Consider the following 17,997-nt stretch of genomic DNA (forward strand, 5'->3'; position numbering starts at 1 on the left):
CGTTCTTATCTTATCGTGTGGCAGATTTCAGCATCTTTTAAAGGGGCTGCAGCCTTTGACACAATATGAACACAGAACAATAAGAAGCTATCTGCACGTATGAATCAGTTCACACAGACATATTTGAGTGGATAATAACATGAGGTGGAAAATGAGACCATCCCCATCTCTTTCTGTTGCCTGTACAAGTCTGTGGACGATTAGTTGAAGTTGTTTAATGCTGCTGGCCTGTGGATTTCTTTGTGAACGACTCAGGTTGGATTTTCCGCAACAATCCAAAGGATGTTGGATTTTATGTTTATGTTTTTGTGTGCCTCGTGTCAGTGCCTCGCTCCGCTCTGCTAAACTGAGAGCAGCAGTAGCTAATGTTAACTTGGAAAAAAGGATGTTTGATTTAAACCTGGGCACAGCGTTATAGGCAGAGCCCTGTCATTCCTGTGAAAGCTGCTCAGTGGTGCTTTGAAGACAAACGATAACAAACGATGGTTGAAGTTGATGTCAGCAAGACTTCCTGTCCAAGAGCTCATTCAGTTCATTGACCTGGTTTTTAAGATGAGACTGTAAACTGCATTTTGTTTGTTTTGTTTTGTTTGTTGGCTGAATTAATAGTTAATATTTATAATTGGAGTGTAGTTTTTGGAATTTTTGCTATTTTCAGAAATAAGACCCATGAACACATGCAAAGGAAGGTAACAGGTTTAAAGACTTGTCAGACAGCTGCAATCCAAAAAGTCCAAAATACAAGAAACAAAGGAAAAGTTCCCAATTAGATTTCATTTGATCCACTAATAGGAACGTTCCTATTCCTATTCGGAATAATGAACACCTTACAGACACTCATAGGCACAACCATGAAGAAGCTGGAGAGAATGGGAGATCTAATCTACAACTATAGAGTGGAACGGTTTGGAGTGGTACAGAAGAAGGGAACTACACCAGCAGTCCCCTCTAAGTCCAGGAGTCAGTAAGAGTCAGTAAGATTAGATCGCCTAATCAGAGACAGGAGGCAGCTGAAGAGGCAATGGAGGAAGGCTATAGAGAAAGAGAGGGAAGGAATAAACATGTTGCAGATCAAGATCCGGGGTAGGCTTGCGACACTGAGGAGAGCAGAAAATCTCGTAAAGAATCACAGGAAGAAGGAGCGGACCAGATCAACCTTCTACAAAGATCCATTCAAATTTGTGAAGGGGTTCTTTATAAAGAAGAAAAGTGGAAGTCTTTTGGTATCAAAGGCAGACCTTAAAAAAAACATCTGAAATAGTCCTTCACAGACAAACAACACCACAAAGAGGTCGTCCTCCCACCTGACATGCTGCCAACCGATCCACCAGAGCACCAACTAGATATCAGTCCACCTAGATGGAGTGAAGTGCAGAAAACGGTGCACAAGGCAAGGGCCTCATCAGCACCAGGCCCCAATAGAGTCCTGTACAGGCTATACAAAAACACACCAGATGTGCTGCACTTCTCTGGAAGCTCATGAAGGTTGTATGGTAAAACCAGAACTTACCAACATGCTGGCAAAGAGCTGGAGGAATCCTTATCCCAAAGGAAAACGACTTATCACAAATAGATCAGTTCCGCCAGATCAGCCTTCTGAATGTCAAGGGAAACATCTTTTTTAGCATTGTGGCTCACAGGCTAGCAGGATACCTGCAAAGAGACCATGAGTGATACATCAATCCAGAAGGCAGGCATCTCAGGCTTCTCCAGTTGTCTGGAGCACGGTAATACCATCTGGCACCAGATCCAGGTCACTAAGAAGGTTGGAACAGACCTTTGCGTGGTGTTCCTGGACCTTGCCAACGCCTTTGGCTCAGTCCCCCCCAACCTTCTCTGGACTGCTTTCAACTACTTCAGGGTTTCAGCAGCTCTCACAAGCCTCATCATGGCCTACTTTCAGGATGTGCAGCTATGCCTGCCCTAACCCTATGCAGTTGGGAGGCTGGAAGCTGTTAGCTACCATGAACGCAGACATACCTGTGGCGGAACTGACCAGGGAGTTGTGTGCTTATTCCACCCAGGGAAGATGAGTGAACAAGGAAAAGGGGTTGTCTGGCAGAAACACACAAGGTGCAGATTTCAAGTCCTGGTTCGCCCACTCCATCTGCCCATTGGACTGCGACTGATAGCCTGAGGAGAGATAGACTGGCAAAAAGCTCTCCAGACCTGCAACCCTTAGTCCAAAGGGATCCCATGGAGCATGAAGACATGAAAGACTAGCAGGTTAGTGGTCTCTAAAGCAGATGGGGGTGTAGGCAGGGGAACAAATTGTACAGCTTTGGAGAATCTATCCACAATAGTCAGTATGGCTGTGTTACTTTAAGAGGGTGGCGGACTTGTGAAGATATCGATGACAATGTGGGACCAGGGTCGATGCGGCACTGGCAGCGGTCATAGCAGTACTGCGGGGGCACAATGGGAGGCTTTGACGCGGGCACAGATGGAGCAGGCACAGACAAACTACTTGGTGTCAACGTATACTGAGGTATACTTAGGATGAGGGATTAGGTCCTTTGAAAACCCGGGTGACACACTCATTTAGATGAGTGCCCCCACTGGAGCCCTTGGGACCTGCTAGAGTCCGGGACAAACATACAACTGGGTGGAAGGTCACTTGGTGGAGGTTGAGAGTGCTGTGCCGCCAGGATGGACTGCTTCACAACCCACCTGGCTGCAGCCACCATACACTGGTGGGAGTAGGATGAGTTCATCAGCAATCTTGTTATTGGAGATGGACCGATGAGAGAGGGCGTCTGGCTTGATGTTCCTTGAGCTGGGATGGTAGGTGAGGGTGAAAACAACCCAGGAACAATGACCAATGGGCCTGGCAAGAGTTCAGCCACTTCACCTAGTGAAGATGGGGGAGGTTCTTGTGATCGGTCCAAACAAGGAAAGGATGGGCTGCTCCCTCCAGCCAGTGTGTCCATTACTGGACAGTGAGGATGATGGTTACCAGCTCCTGATTACCCACGTCATAATTTCTCTTCGCTGGGGTCAATGACAAAAGAGAGTGCAGGGATGAAGATTCTGGTCTGCCGGGGACCGCTCTGATAACACCGCTCCAATCCCTGTGTCTGAGGCATCCACCTCCACCACGAACTGGAGACTAGGATCCAAGTAGGAAAGGACAAACGCCTCCTTGACTTCAGGTGTCTGCAGAAATGGAAGCTTTGTGGAGGTGAGCTGGGTGAGAGGTGTAGCCACACGGCTGTAATCACGTTTGAACTGTTGATAGAAATTGGCGAATCCCAGAAAGCGCTGTAGTTGCTTTCGGCTCTCCAGTTGATCACCACCTGCACCCTGGAAGGATCTTTCCTCACCTGTCCCCACTCAATGTAGAATCCCAGGAAATCCACAGATGTCAAGTGGAAGTGTCAATTCTCCGCTTTGATGTACAACTTGTTTTCTAGCATCTCTGGAGCACCAGCTGGACATGCTCCTCCAGGCTCTTGGAAAAGATGAGGATGTCATCTAGCAGGTGCGTTGGTGAGGCCAAAGGGCATGACCAAATATTCAAGGTGACCAAGAGCACTTTGAATATTTGGTCAGGAAAACCAAAATAGCTGACTGAGGGACTGAGATGAGGTCACTCAGTGCTGGAATGGCCTGAGTCAGTTGATTACAGGAGGTGGCAGTAGAGTTAAGGCAATGGCAGTACACACTCCAACTCACTGTTCTTGAACCTGACCAGTCAACAGGGGGTTGTATATAGATTTTACCAAGGGAGACCTATGACTAGTGGCGAGTGAGGTGAAGGGTTTGCAAACAGTTCAACAGCCTCACGATGATTACCAGACAGGAAGAGGGTCAGCAGGGGGTACACTGTGTAATTTGAGCTAGAAGTCTGCGGTCAAGGGCGAATATATCTTTAGGGGGTTTGAGAGAGTGAGTATGGGAGTGTTAGCTTTAGTTACGTCATCACTGAGTCAACCCTGGAGCTGGATACAAGAGGGGGAGGTAGTGGTGGTTTGGCTCATCAGATTCTTGAACATTTATGGCCTATTTTTCCCAAATATAAGGCTTTCTGCTATTAAAAGAGCAGTTAAAAGGGAATAGATAGAAAAATGCTATGGAACACATTTGATTGACAAAAGGACATCAGCAACAAAGAGGCTTTTAAAGATGAACTCTGTAGTTTCGGAGAAGAAATTAAAACTGAGAATTCCGATATTTACAATATTAATGAGGTAATAATACAAACTCATCAATATTGTTCCATAAGTGAATAAACAAGCTGGAAAATAAGTTCCTAAAATACTTTTTGAAGTTAGAAAGGTGGCAGGGTTTATTAAGTTTGTTGGGGCACAAAAAGAAATCAGTCAGAAAAATATTTTTTTTTCTTTTGATTGTCATTTCTTCCCCAAAACTACAGATTGCTCCTTTATATTGAATATTTTTATTGGAAAGATACAAATTGCTCCTTTAATCAACCTTAAAAATTTAAATGGAAGAATGTAATGTACACAGGCAAAAGAAGTTTAATGTCCACTCAAAGTTCCTTTGTTTTTTTTCATGGTTTATTTCCCAAAAACCAAGCAAACAAAGAACAAAGGAATCCTGTATGCCTCTCCGGCTCAGGTAAAAAACAGAACCTTACCCAAATGCATCATGGACCTACACCTGCCCTTCTACCTATATAACCTAAGGTACCTACAGCATCACCCCAAATTCCCAAACAAACACAAAAACAAACAAAATACTATCTAAACAAAACTGAATATGCTTAATAAGCAAATGATTAAACTGAACAAATATCTAAAAAAGTCTAAAAATAAATCAAATTCTTATTAAATTCCATGCAAACATCTGGTGAATCTGGTGATATGCTGAGGAGGAATTTGACAGATGGCATATTCAGATATTTGAATGGATTACACGCATAAATGAAGATAGATCATACTGTAATACATAAAAGTAGAAACAGTTGTAAGGTTACATTGAATCCCACGACAGATAAACACAACACCTGAATAGCCAGCAGCTGCAGCACCAGCTGTTCATCCTTCATTTTAAGTTTCATTTAATATAAAACTTTGTGTATATAAGATACATGCATTTGTTTAAAAGTGCATTTAATTATAGATCTGACACCCGTCATCTAGAGCTTCATATCTTCAATCTGAAAAAAATAGATCTTATATTCTGCTCACACAGTTGTTTAATTCTCTAATGTGGGCAGAGGTTGGTATTTGACCTTTGACACTTTGGTTTTGTACATGACCACCGCACTGATCATGCCGACAGCTGCAAGAAGACATCCAGCGATGAAGACCAGGTTCAGGTTCAGGTTCATCACTGGAGGAAAGAGAAGCATAATGTGAAACAACTCTCAAACAGGGCAGGCGTGCTGTTAAGAAAACACTCCCTGTTCTCATTACCTGGGCTTTCAGCGCCCTCTGCTGATCTCTTTAAGCGGAGGGGACCCTGGGAAACCAGGTGCCTTGAAGTCTGGGTGACAACCTCTCTCTTTGCAATGCGATGACCAACTGGCTGGGTGGAGTTGATGCATCCCTGTGCACACCTGGTGTTGGGGTTCCCTGCTTCACACATCATGACTGAACAGCTGATGTACACCTGAATACAGGACACACTGTCAGGGACGGACTGGCCATTGGGCAATGTGGGCAAATGCCACTGCGGAGCGGCCGCATCACAAATAAATGAATAAATATAAAGCGGAGCGGCTGCATCAATGGGTGGCCGCAAATGAATAAATAGGCTAAATAAATAAATAAATAAAGCGGGGCGGCAGCTTCAAAAGGCGGCCGCAAATGAATAAATGAATGAATAAATGAATGAATAAATGGCCAGCAAACCTCATGGGCCATTCGGGCCAGCTGACAAATCACAGAGCGGTCCCAAGCTCTTTTCTCCCAGCTGTTTCGAGCGTCAATAAAGTTTTTAAACCAAATGGAAACCAAATTTCTCTTAATCCAATATACTGACTAGGAGATGATCTAATCACTATTTATATGCCACATACGAGTCTCTATATCACAGTCATGGTTACCTTCTACAGTCACAAACTTTTATATCACTCTGCATTGTTTTATAGCAAAATGTCTTATTAAGATGTTCAAAAACGTGCATGGTTTGAAATAAAACAAATCTACCTGCATTTTTTTATTTGAATAGTTGTTTGCAAAAGTTAAAATGAAGCAATGCCTTCTGGGAATTACAAGACTCAATCGAGTGGACCGTCTGAGTGTGTTTGTTGGAAATTGGAAGTTGACTGAGTTTAAGCTAGCAAAAAAATGAATCGAGGTATCAAGCAACACAAGGTGGGAGCGGAGAAAAAGAGAGAAATCTCAGAGAGTACTGTTGGTTGACGATGAAAACTGCTACAAACCGACTGATTTGTTTTTAAAATCAAGTGCAGCTTCAGCTAACATTAGCGCTAATACTGCTAGCACCAGCACACCAGGGAGAAAGACAAGACAGTGAGGAATATAAGCAAGAGGAGGATGAAGAGGTAGACATGGATGACTGCGTGACGGTAAGACACGTTTGTATTATGGAGCGGCTGCCTCTGATGATTTATTAATGTGTTTTATGTATTGGGGTGTAGTTGTTTATAGTTTGGGAATTTACGTTTACTATCACCAGGGCTATCAAAAGTGCCTGTTCTTTACGTGCGTTAAAAATTGCGCGTGCGCGCACCCCCCTTCCGTGGGCCGCTGGTGGGTGAAAATGCCAGGGCCGTTTTTTGTTCCCAGTCCGTCACTGCACACTGTCATTTAGCAGACATGCACTTCTCTTCTTGTCAAACAACTAAGATAACCAGCTGCCAGACCCCAAATACAAGATCATGCCTTTGGTCAAACATGTCAACGCCACGTTTATTAAAGATGGTGTTTCAGTTGTGGTCATCAGAGTTGCATCATAAAATTACGCATCAAAAATATATATATAAAGGAGGAAATTATGAATTGGACCTGTTAATTGAGGCATTAAGAGATGATCACAGAGACATTTACAGTCAGTCCCTCCAGTCTAACCACATAATCCATCCCTCACCTGGTTATTCTGACCGATGAACTTGAAGGCCTCCATGCTGAACTTGAACTGTCTCTGGTGGTCAGGGGTGTATCTTTGAAGAGTCGAGTCCACGTTACACCTTATCAGAACAAAGAAAGAAGAAAACTTAACAAATGTTCCCTCTGTACGCCTTACAAAGGATACCAGTAAAGAGGCAGAGCAGAATAATTTTCTATTGAAGGTATCTACACGATGAGGAAATGTGAAACTTCGACTTTTACATCCAGACCAGAGATATAAGTTTTGCTAATTTTCCTAATCAGAACACAGTCATATTGCAGCAGTGTGGGTCTCATAACCAGAGTGTCAAATATGAATTTTTTCTCATGTCCTTCAGCGTCTCATACAGACCCAGACACTACCCTTTTTCATATAAGGGTTTAAACTGATGACCCATCTGTGACAATATGAGACAGTCAGATCCTGCTTCACCTGACACTGTATTCAGAGTGACATCCTAAGAAGGTTGTAGGTGGTGGTTAAAATGGTGCGTCACACACACACAGGACCTTTACCAGGAGACCGGGGTTCGTGTCCCGCTTGCAGCCAAACATCAAGGATCTTTTCCTGAACCTAACCATCTGGCTATTTCGTGTTAGAAAGACTTTCTGGCAGGAAGGCCTTTCACGTATGCTTAGGCCAGATCCAAAGACGTGAACGCAGATGTCTTTGCTTTCTGGAATGTGTCGCCTGAAAATCATAACGCAACAGAAGTACGAGCTGCAGTCCCAGCGTCGCTGTTTGCGTGCACTGTATTTTGATTGATTGTCACACACAGATGCTAAAGAGGACTTTGTGTGTCTGTATGAGCAGCGAGGGGCGTGACAAAGCAGCATCACAATTTTTGGACCCTGGTTGAGAACATGTTGTGCATAGATGAGCCTCTTAGGTAAAAAGAGATAACTATCTACAGGGTAAAACACATTAAAGTATTTAGTCAATCTGTCCATCCACTGTCTACAACTGGATAGATAGACAGAGCCTAGCCTAATACACGTGATGAACAAGCTCTCACACTCTCATTCACTATGACAGGCGAATTGTTGTGTTCTCTATCACCACTAGAGGGCGTACTCATACCTACCCATTTTCAATGATGGTGTATTTTGGCCTGGAGTTTGGGTTGTCATATGGTGCAGCGCTGCAGGATTCCACAAACAGCTGGGTGTTGTTGATTGAAGAGGTGGCCTCGATCTGCATGAAAACCCTGCTCCCTATCTCGTACTCCAGAGGGTACGAATTTGGATCCACCATGGTTCGGAATGTGCTGTCAGGATAGAACTCGAACCCGTAGGTAAACCTGCCGTAGCCTTTCTCCCAGACCGTTACGTTCGGCCTGTGCACGGTGAAGCTCTGTGACACATTTCCCCGTTTTGGGTACTGGCAGCAGACCTGCACTTCCAGCAGGTGTTTCCTGGTGATCACATCCGTCCCTCTGTCGACGGTGGTGATTTCATTTGTGAAAATGAGGTTGTCATCATCTTCCTGCAGAAAAAAAATCCTATACTCAGTCATCATAGTGCTGAGAAGAGAAGAGAAAATTTACTTGCATTACCTCGATCTGAGTGCCACAGGCATTGAGGGGGATGACAGCGATGACGTGGGTGCTGTTGGAGTGTCTCTGGAGGCTGCAGACGGTGTTGGAGGGGTCGTTGAGTCGCAAATTATCCTCACTGAGTCGAGGGAATGAAGATTTCTCAATCTCTACCGTCATTGCAGACTCACTGCAGCTCACATAGGATTTAACTAGGGCAAAGACATACAGTATATTTATCATATATTTATACACATTATGCTGAAGAGAAGCTCAGGAATGGCCCAAAGAAAGTGACAAAGAGCTCAAAGCATCAACCTGGCCTGCAAATTCACCAGATCCTTGATCATATTGATCATGTAGGGGCTGTGCAAGAACAGCTCTGATCCATGTAAGCACGACCTCACAACCCACATTTGAAGGAACCGCTGCCAACGTTCTGTTGCTAGACACCACAGGAAACCTCAGAGGTCCTGTTGCCCCAACGCATCTGACTCGCTCTCAATCAGATTTGTGTCTGCGGAATGTGGGTCCAGACTCCAGTTTTCTGGAAGTTTTTGTGGTTTGTAAGGTTGCAGTGCCTTACTTGGGTCCACTTCCATCAAAGACACTGTTGCCATGAGGGAGTGGACTTGGTAGGCAACAGTGTTTGGGTGGGTGGTGTACATCAAGTGGAAGGTTTCCCAGCAGCATCTTGCATTGTGACAAGATGATCAATGTCACCGGTCAGTCTTACAATATTCAAGATTCAATAATTGTCATTATACCATGGTCTGGGTGAATACTTGATTCTGATTGGCTGTAGTTATTCAGGAAGTAGCTTTAGAACTGATCATCTAACATCACATTTGCTGTTGAAGTTGATCCTTCAGGCTCAGCCGACAGTACACGTGGACTATCATTTAATGGTGAAAACCTTGATATTGATGGGGGGATGATAGTTTTGTTGTTTAATATGCTGTGAAATGATATTTACTGTTTGTCAGCCGTACACAAAGTTATTTGACTTTGAGTCTAGCTAGCATAGCTTTCTGGCCAGGTCCAGCAAATGTTCTATGACGTTTAAGTCATGTGACCATGATGTCATCTGTTTATAGCCTAATATTAGCTTTTTACTGCTACACATTTAATTTACGCTTCAAAATCACAAAGTGGTTCATCTGTGAAGATTATGCTGGTGTAAATCCCATAGGTTTTTAGTAAAGGGAACGAGGGCAATGCTGACATTAGTTACTAGTTTTGATGGTAATAAGTGTTCTGGCTATTAGTCCAACTCTAAGCTGTTGAGAGAGGAAGAGTTATTGCTTTTCTTGAGATCCTGAATACAATTGATGGTTTTGTTTCATAGCAAAATTAAAAGGAACACAGCACTTGACGTGAGTCCAGATCCTGCAGCTTTAAAAATTGTTCTGATAGTATATTGGGTGAAGATACATCATTACAGTTGCAGTTACAGTACAAAATGTTGATACTTAAGTAACACTTGAACTCACCTTAAGGGACAGTGTGTAACGATTTAAGTAATTTATCAACTCAAATCAACGTCTTCGTTCATAAGTAAGTCCTCATTGGTGTACAATTACCTCTGCCAACAATCTGACTTATCCTCCTGAGTGAAGAATTACCTATCTGAATATACATAGCACTAGCAAGCTCTATGGAGGCCGCCATGTCTTTCCAGTTTTAAAAAAACTATGGACTGCCGAGAGGGACACAAAGCACTACGTGGTACTACGTAGTAAGGCTAAACACGTTTTCACTCAGAGCTAGCTTGACTGTGGAACTGAGAGGGAGCTCAGCGAAAGCGCTCGTCACTAACAATAACAATAACTAACGACATCTTTACCTCATTACTTGAATCAGTAGAAATACTCGACGCTGTTGGGAAAGAGTCCATATTTTGAAAATTAGTTCTTGTCCATCAGGGCCACCGTAGCTTATGGAACGTCTCCAACGTCTTCAGAACGGGAGGGGTGAGCAAAGGAGTGTTGCAATGTAGAACCTCACAGCTAGATGGCGCTAAATACTTGATATATTACACACTGTCCCTTTAAGTAACACTTGAACTCACCTATTTGATCCACGATGTCCACTACAACACACCTCATCTCAGACTGGTAGATCCTAGACCTGGAAAGCATCAGTAAACACTGTTACAACATTTCAACTGAGGAGGATCATGACATGCTGCCCCCTATCTGTTTGGAGTGACCTTGCTAAGACAGGTGGCAAATTCTTACATATTGCACCTTTAAAGTCATTATGTTTGTATTTTGTCTGCTACTTACATGTAAAGTGACAGAAGTGTAAATGTTAAGTGACTGAAACCAGACTTTCCAGTCTTAACACGTTTTTCCTCTGACTTAACCATTTAATGAATTACTTTTCATCCTTTAAATCTTGGCAGTTTAATAAGTTCCTTATTTTTTTGTAGCTTTCCTAATTTTCACTCTCAACTCTGAGCTCACCCTGCCATGGCTTCAACAGCAAAGCAGATTGAGAAATAATTTCCCAGTTCGTCTGTGATGGGCGTCCATCTAATGGCAAAATCGCCATTTGTGGTTCTGTGCTTGCTGATATTCGAGGGCCCACTTATCATGATATCAATTATTCTGTATGAAAACGAAAGAAAGAAAACACAGACTTCATTAATCTAATGTTATTTAATCTGCAGAAATTATAAAAATGTTTTCTCTGCCACATTGATCTCGTTGATTCTTACTTACGTTGCGTTTGAAGCTTGTGCTTTGACTTTTATCTCCAATTCTTTGTTGATCTCTGCTTGGATGCGTGCTCCATTTGCAGGTGTTGGGGGCAACAACCTTGGCAAGTAGAGCCCCTCCTGACATGACGGAGCAGATGGGTCCACTGGAGTAAATAAAAAAAGTCAATTTCACTGAATAGATTCAAAATCAGAAATGTCAGTAATTAAAAATAAAGGTTTCTGGCGACCACCATGTGTAACATTGTTAGAGCTGAAACGATTACTCGAGTAACTCGAATAATTTGATTACATAAAATGGTCTAAGCAAAATCTCTGCCTCAAAGCTTCATTTAATTCCTATCACCCAGGGTTATGTGGCCTGCTTAACTCAGGGATCATTTTTCCACATGGACTGTTATTGCGAACACACACCACTACGTTCAGAACACCGTCCGTAAAAGACAGAGAATGTCCAAGGTTTGGGATCATTTCACAACTCACACAAGAAGATAACAAAGTGCAACGTGTCTACTGCAAAGAATGGAGTACCAAAACAGCATGTCAACAATGATTCAGCATCTGAACCGAAAGCATCCAGATGTTAACACGAGCTCACCAAGCATCACCGATACAAGCTAGTGTAAACATTTATGTTAGCTAATTTAACGTAGCCTAGCATTGCTAGTTAGAACATATGGTATTTGTAGAGGCTGTAGCCTGATGTTGGTATGACTGGATATCATGCTAAAATGTGGAAACTAATTTGTGTTAAATTGCAAGAGAGTCATAGGCTACACCAAATAACTCCACACACACACACACACACACACAAACACACACCGTTACTCCCGGTGTTAGGTTACCACCACACCATATAGGCCTTAATAATGCAAAATTATTTTTATTAATCAGTAGAATACTTGATTCTAAAAATATTCGGTAGCTGCAGCCCATAACACTATGCAACATGCATTAACATTTCCATTCAATGTAAAAGTCTTTATCAAATATATCAAAGAATAAAGATTTGCTCACTAATAATGTAAGCAGGAAATTATGACAAGTTAAACCTGACTTACCCAGGAAAGAGAAATGCAAAGGTAGTTTACTGAGAGGAGTAATGGCACCAGGGTGCATTGTGGTTGTTGCTTGACTCTTTGCCCTCACAGGCAGTGCCGCCCTGTAGGACCGGGATCCGTCATTGTACGTCAGACTGATGTTCGTTTTCGGGAAGTCCTCCACAACCATCTCAAATGGAAAAACTTTGCTGTCGGCAGGGGCGGAGCGGTAGTTTAATGTGCAAGAGCTCTGCGGATGTGAACAGGGACGTGCACATGATTATAGAGGGGCAGGGGCTCAAAGTCAGAAAAGGGCAGTATGTGCGCGCGCGGAAAAAAAAATTCAGCCCTTAATAGCACAATATGTAGATTGATTTATAAATAATAAAAAAATTAACAAACAAAGTACTTATAGAAAGCTAAACTCTTAACTGTGTATCCTGTGTAGCTGTGACTGATATGTAACTGCCATTTCTTTTGTGTCAACAAATTATTGTCAACATGAGTTTATTCACATCATCATATTACTGAGGTTTGGAAAACGTGTAATTCAGCTGTGGTTCTGAAAAAGCAATAAAACACTGGTTTATTATTAGCCTATTTATTGGAGGGCAAGTGCAAACTAGAAATACAGGCTACACATCTAAACATGTGACAGAACCAAGAAATGACTATTGTGACTGCTACTGTGGATGTTAGTAGGAACAGCAATGTTTACAACAGCAAAGTCACAGTAAACTCAATATCTGAAAGAAGTTTAAGATTTGTGGCAAGATAAACAGCTGACACAGACAGCTGTCAGATTATTCTTAACTCTCATTAACAAGCACTAAGCTTAACAAGCACAAATGGGCGCTCTTCCGAAATATGACTCATATTTAAGCACGTTGAACAAATGGAAGGCGACTTGTTAGCCCCCACAAGGAAGTTATGTTAATGGATTTATAACTCACAAAGGTTGTCTTCAAAATAAGAGCTTTACGTTGTACCCCATTGGAGTTTAGAACAGGGTTCTTAGCGGGGGGCTTTTAATTTGAAAGTAGCGACCGTTCGTAGAGAGCGACAGAGCGGAGCCGCAGCGAACAGAGAAGCTGCTTTAGGCTCAACACACTCACACACGACACCATATTACGAGGAAATACGTACGGTAGATAACCGTGGCGTTTTTATACTGCCGTTTTTTTACATCCCTTTGCACAACAGGAATTTATTTATTCATTAAAAAACACACAAAAAGGGCACTTTATAATACGAGGCAAAAAGGGCAGGGGCTCAAGCACCCCTTGGGCCTTATGTGTGCACGTGCCTGGATGTGAACAATTACTAGTTAAGTTAGGCATCAATCAATTCATCAATAATCAGTTTCCTCATACCTTGTTTATGGATTTGTTGACTAACCTGATCTAAGTCGAAGCCTGAAGGTGAGGTGCACGAGCTGCACTCCACAGATCTGTTACTTCCATATCTGCATCGAACGTTGTCACCGTCAGGATCAAACGACGGCAGTTTGTATGTCCGTGGACAGTTTTGGGGCACTCTTGAATAGAAAACATTAACAGTTAGTAATGGTTTCTGCAAAGTGCGTCGGCCATGTTTGACAGTTGGGTACGGTGACACCGCAAGAATAAAACACACACAGACCTGTAGTAAAACCAGGAATTTGTTAAAGTGGAACTTGGATGAATACACAACTGGACAAAGGTAAACTTCTCTTTATCTTGCGTGTGCATTTTCTCAAATGACACAAAACATGTCATCTGAAGGATTTTTGAGCCGCTATGAGCCACAGATTGTTGTTCTACATTTTGTATGTGAGCATCCACAGACAAAAAGTGTGTAGTCATCAGGCGTTTCACCAAACACTCAAATCAACAATCAAATGTTCAATCAATTAAAGACAGTCATTTTTATGTGATTGTAACATATTGTAAATGATTCTGCTGGAAGATCTTTTGCTCTGTAGGAAACATTCCCTATAAAAATGCAGGACATCTCCCACAGGTTCTTCAACAAAATTAGACTAGGCTAGAGACTAGAGACTATTGATTAGAGTTGAACTAATCTGTTTCATGCTCACTGCAGGGAACTTACCGTAGGAGAGGTAGAATGGCGATGTCTGGTGATCTGTTTGGTTTTCCAGTGTCAGACCTTGTTCCCAAATCCACAGAAGTCAGTGGAGACCAACTGCTTACATGGTTTCGGTTTGAGACCCAACAGCAGCTGGATGCCCTGGTTTATGTTGAAATAATACTCTTGATTAATTGTGTGCAACTGGGTGACTAAAAGCAGGATTGATGACTAAGAGGAAGCTTCACAAACTTCACTTAATAAATAAAGAACTGCAACAACAATATTAATATGATTTAATAAAACAAAAAACTCACCTCAAATCAAAAGGTTTGTCACTCGGGACTCTTCTTGTTGAGACAGTCTCAGTTTCGCACCATCGCCTGTTATATCCTACAGCACTGGGGTTGCTGTCGAGTGTGCCTCTCCGATAACTGGTTCTACTGCCACAGTTGCCACTGTAACAATTCCATTTGAGTTCATGATTACAAAAGGTAAAGGTTTCCCGGCTGCGAACGTCAATCTGTGGAAAAAGATGAGATCAAGCAATTGTTCAGTTGGAGATGGTTCCTCTGCTGAAGCTACAGAACCATTTTAAAAAATACATTTCTTTATATTTCGTAAATGTAATGTGATCTGTGTTAACAAGGGGGTTCACCAGAGGTGACAAGTTCACTGCCTGAGGTAGAAGGAGTCAATTTCAGAAAACCTAGAACATTTATTCATCATTGTTAAAAGCATTAGCGTCATCATCAGCGTCAAAATGGTGACCAGTGAGCTGCTTCTTCATCTTAGGGAAGATGTGGAAGTCTGAGGGGGTCAAATCAGATGAGCAGGGCCATCAGCACTGTGGACTGTGGGGTTGACTTCAAATTTTTTTACCTGAAGGCTGTGAACTTGTTTTGATCATTTCAGAGCAGGTGTTTTTCAAATTAGAAAATCATTAATATTGCAATATGTCGATGAAGTCATTGTTTGAATGTGGACATAATTAAGCAAAAAACAACAACAAAAACCAAAATACTGATTGTAGGAGCCATATATTTGATTTAGATTTGTTTGTTGATTGTTTCACTTGTGGTGTTAAGTCACGTGGGTCGGACCTATGGGGCTTGTCTGTTTATTTTACCTGTCACCTGCATGCTCGCGAGAGATGGAGAGAGGGGGTGAGTTGGGAGTCACATTTTCTGTTGACCGCACGCTTGATCGCATACCCCAAACGATATCTAACATCAATGATAATTTTTTGCATCGTTTGCTTGGATATTATCAATAAACACGTTATGCGAAGTAAGTGGATGTTGTGATTAATAGGCACGTCAGACTAAGTGTGGATTCTCCCTGTCTCAGCCTCTAAGCGGCTAGTGGAAGGAGCAATTAGCTGCTATATTAAGTCAACAGAAAATGTAAAAATCGCAAAAGGACAACGGGGCGATTTTTTGGACCACTGTGTTGGACTTGGCGATCTTGCCGCGGAATGAATGAACAACGGAGGAAGGATCCGCCCGGCATGAATGGACGCAACTTTCAAGAAGGTGGTATGGAACTTTGTATTTGATTCTGGCTGTGTCTTGTTTTGAACACGGTTGATGAATTGTTTCTGCCACCGGTCCATTGGGGACGAAAGTTGTTGTGTTGTTGTGTTTGGTCGGCGGATCTCCGTGAAATTGTTTGTGTGTGGTTGTGGGCCAGGTGCCCTGGGTTAACGTTGCTTCACGGAATGCTGGATTGTCGCTTTAAGTATGGTTCATCATATTGTGGTTGTGCAGAATCAAAACTGATGTGGCTGGATATTTGGATTTATTGATTGTGCTGTGGTGACTGCTCTGCTGTGAAACGCAAATATGAGTGACATAAAGAATAGCTCTGAGGCAAGTTACTCTGGAACGGATGAACCCAAAAGACAAAGAAAACTGACTTTCAAAGCTTTGGCAGAAAAAATACACAAGCTTCAAAAGGAACGGCAAACAAATATCAACCAAATCAAAACTCTCATTCAATCTACAAGGGAACTGATGCAAAAGGATGACAATGCTTCCCTTGTTAAATCACAACTGGAGAATTCAATTACGTTGCTTCATAATGCAACTCAACAACATGAAGCAGTAATCCTCTTGCTGCCAAAAGAGGAACGAGAGAAACAAAATGAAAGGTTTGCACGCATCAGACAACGAAGCTCTGGCGTCATGGAGGATGTTAAGGTGTGGTTATTTGAACTTGGGAGACCCCTTCCTGACAACATTAATATGCCTGCAGAATCTCACCTTCATGTACCTGGAAATGATCAACAGCTCCAAGACGAAGTCCACTTTTCTGAAAACGCCTGATGACTACACACTTTTTGTCTGTGGATGCTCACATACAAAATGTAGAACAACAATCTGTGGCTCATAGCGGCTCAAAAATCCTTCAGATGACATGTTTTGTGTCATTTGAGAAAATGCACACGCAAGATAAAGAGAAGTTTACCTTTGTCCAGTTGTGTATTCATCCAAGTTCCACTTTAACAAATTCCTGGTTTTACTACAGTTCTGTGTGTGTTTTATTCTTGTTCTGCAGAAAGCAAATGCAGTGGCCATTCACACTCCAGTGGTAAGAGGTCAATTCATTCAACTACATCTTCGGCATGCATTAAAGCTGAGGCACACATGGCGGCTCTCATAGCACGGCAACGACTTCTTAAGGAAAAACACAATTTAGAACAGCAAGAGGTGCAGCTACGCAAAAGGAAAGAACAATTGGAGCTGCAAGTTGAAATAGAAGCCTTGAAATAGACGGCATGGAATCATATTTTGATGAAGGACAAAGTGGAAAGAAACTTCTCAATGCTGAGCCTGATTCACCTTTTCCTTTAAGTACTCATCAAGATGTACAGATTCCCCCTGTAGGTGACAACGCTGATGCTCACCTATTGGGAGCGAGACCTAAGGCTGGAAAACATTCACAAACCACAGTGTTGATGCACATGGAGCCAGAGAAACACTGGAACACATTTCACAGTGCCAAAGCAGACATTTGTTCTCCAGATGTAATCTCCCAGAATGCAGCAGTGGTTTCAGAAATCAGCGACGTAAATCCCATATTAGCAATCATGAATAAACAAAATGAAATTACAGCTATGTTGGTTCAACAACAGTGTCTCTCATCTCTGCCAATAAGAGAGATTCAAATGTTTGATGGCGACCCTTTAAAATACCATACTTTCATCAGAGCATTTGAAGATATCATTGAACGCAAGACTAACAACCCAAGAGACCGCTTACATTTCCTTGAGCAGTACACCAGGGGGCAGTCAAGGGATCTCGTTAGAAGCTGTCAGCATATTGAACCTGATAGAGGCCATGCCAAGGCAAAATCTTTGTTAAAACAACACTTCGGAAACGAACAGAAAATAGCTTCAGCCTACATGGAAAAGGTTCTTTCGCGGTCATCAATAAAATCTGATGATACATCAGCTTTAGAAGAATTCTGTCTCTTTCTTAGAGGATGTAGTAATGCCATGGAAGAAGTCCAGTACATGGATGAGTTGAATATGCCTGCCAGTATGATCTCTGTCATAAAGAAACTGCCATACAAACTAAGGGACAGATGGA

The 17,997-nt window shown here is 42.4% G+C and overlaps 1 protein-coding gene across 4 annotated transcripts in view; it reads right to left on the minus strand.

Moving 5' to 3' along the window:
- LOC115580671 (uncharacterized) overlaps positions 1-17,997 on the minus strand; it is a 39,250-nt gene that overhangs the window by 13,730 nt on the left and 7,523 nt on the right. Inside the window, exons 2-13 of one of the 4 annotated variants that reach the window (XR_003983899.1) lie at positions 14,722-14,927; positions 14,429-14,566; positions 13,736-13,874; positions 12,359-12,587; positions 11,302-11,443; positions 11,044-11,187; positions 10,647-10,705; positions 8,597-8,787; positions 8,126-8,526; positions 7,021-7,120; positions 5,382-5,577; positions 4,654-5,298 (exon numbers count right to left, since the gene is read on the minus strand). Coding sequence is in view for 3 of the 4 variants with exons in the window: in XM_030415249.1 (XP_030271109.1) it covers positions 5,162-5,298; positions 5,382-5,577; positions 7,021-7,120; positions 8,126-8,526; positions 8,597-8,787; positions 10,647-10,705; positions 11,044-11,187; positions 11,302-11,443; positions 12,359-12,587; positions 13,736-13,874; positions 14,429-14,566; positions 14,722-14,927 (2,082 nt within the window). In the remaining variant the exon portion in view is untranslated. Of the gene's footprint in view, positions 1-4,498; positions 5,299-5,381; positions 5,578-7,020; positions 7,121-8,125; positions 8,527-8,596; positions 8,788-10,646; positions 10,706-11,043; positions 11,188-11,301; positions 11,444-12,358; positions 12,588-13,735; positions 13,875-14,428; positions 14,567-14,721; positions 14,928-17,997 lie in introns of those variants that run through there. The other 3 variants (XM_030415249.1, XM_030415248.1, XM_030415247.1) reach the window with 3 other exon arrangements.

This window comes from Sparus aurata, chromosome 4, assembly GCF_900880675.1.
Source record: "Sparus aurata chromosome 4, fSpaAur1.1, whole genome shotgun sequence".
NCBI lineage: Eukaryota > Metazoa > Chordata > Actinopteri > Spariformes > Sparidae > Sparus > Sparus aurata.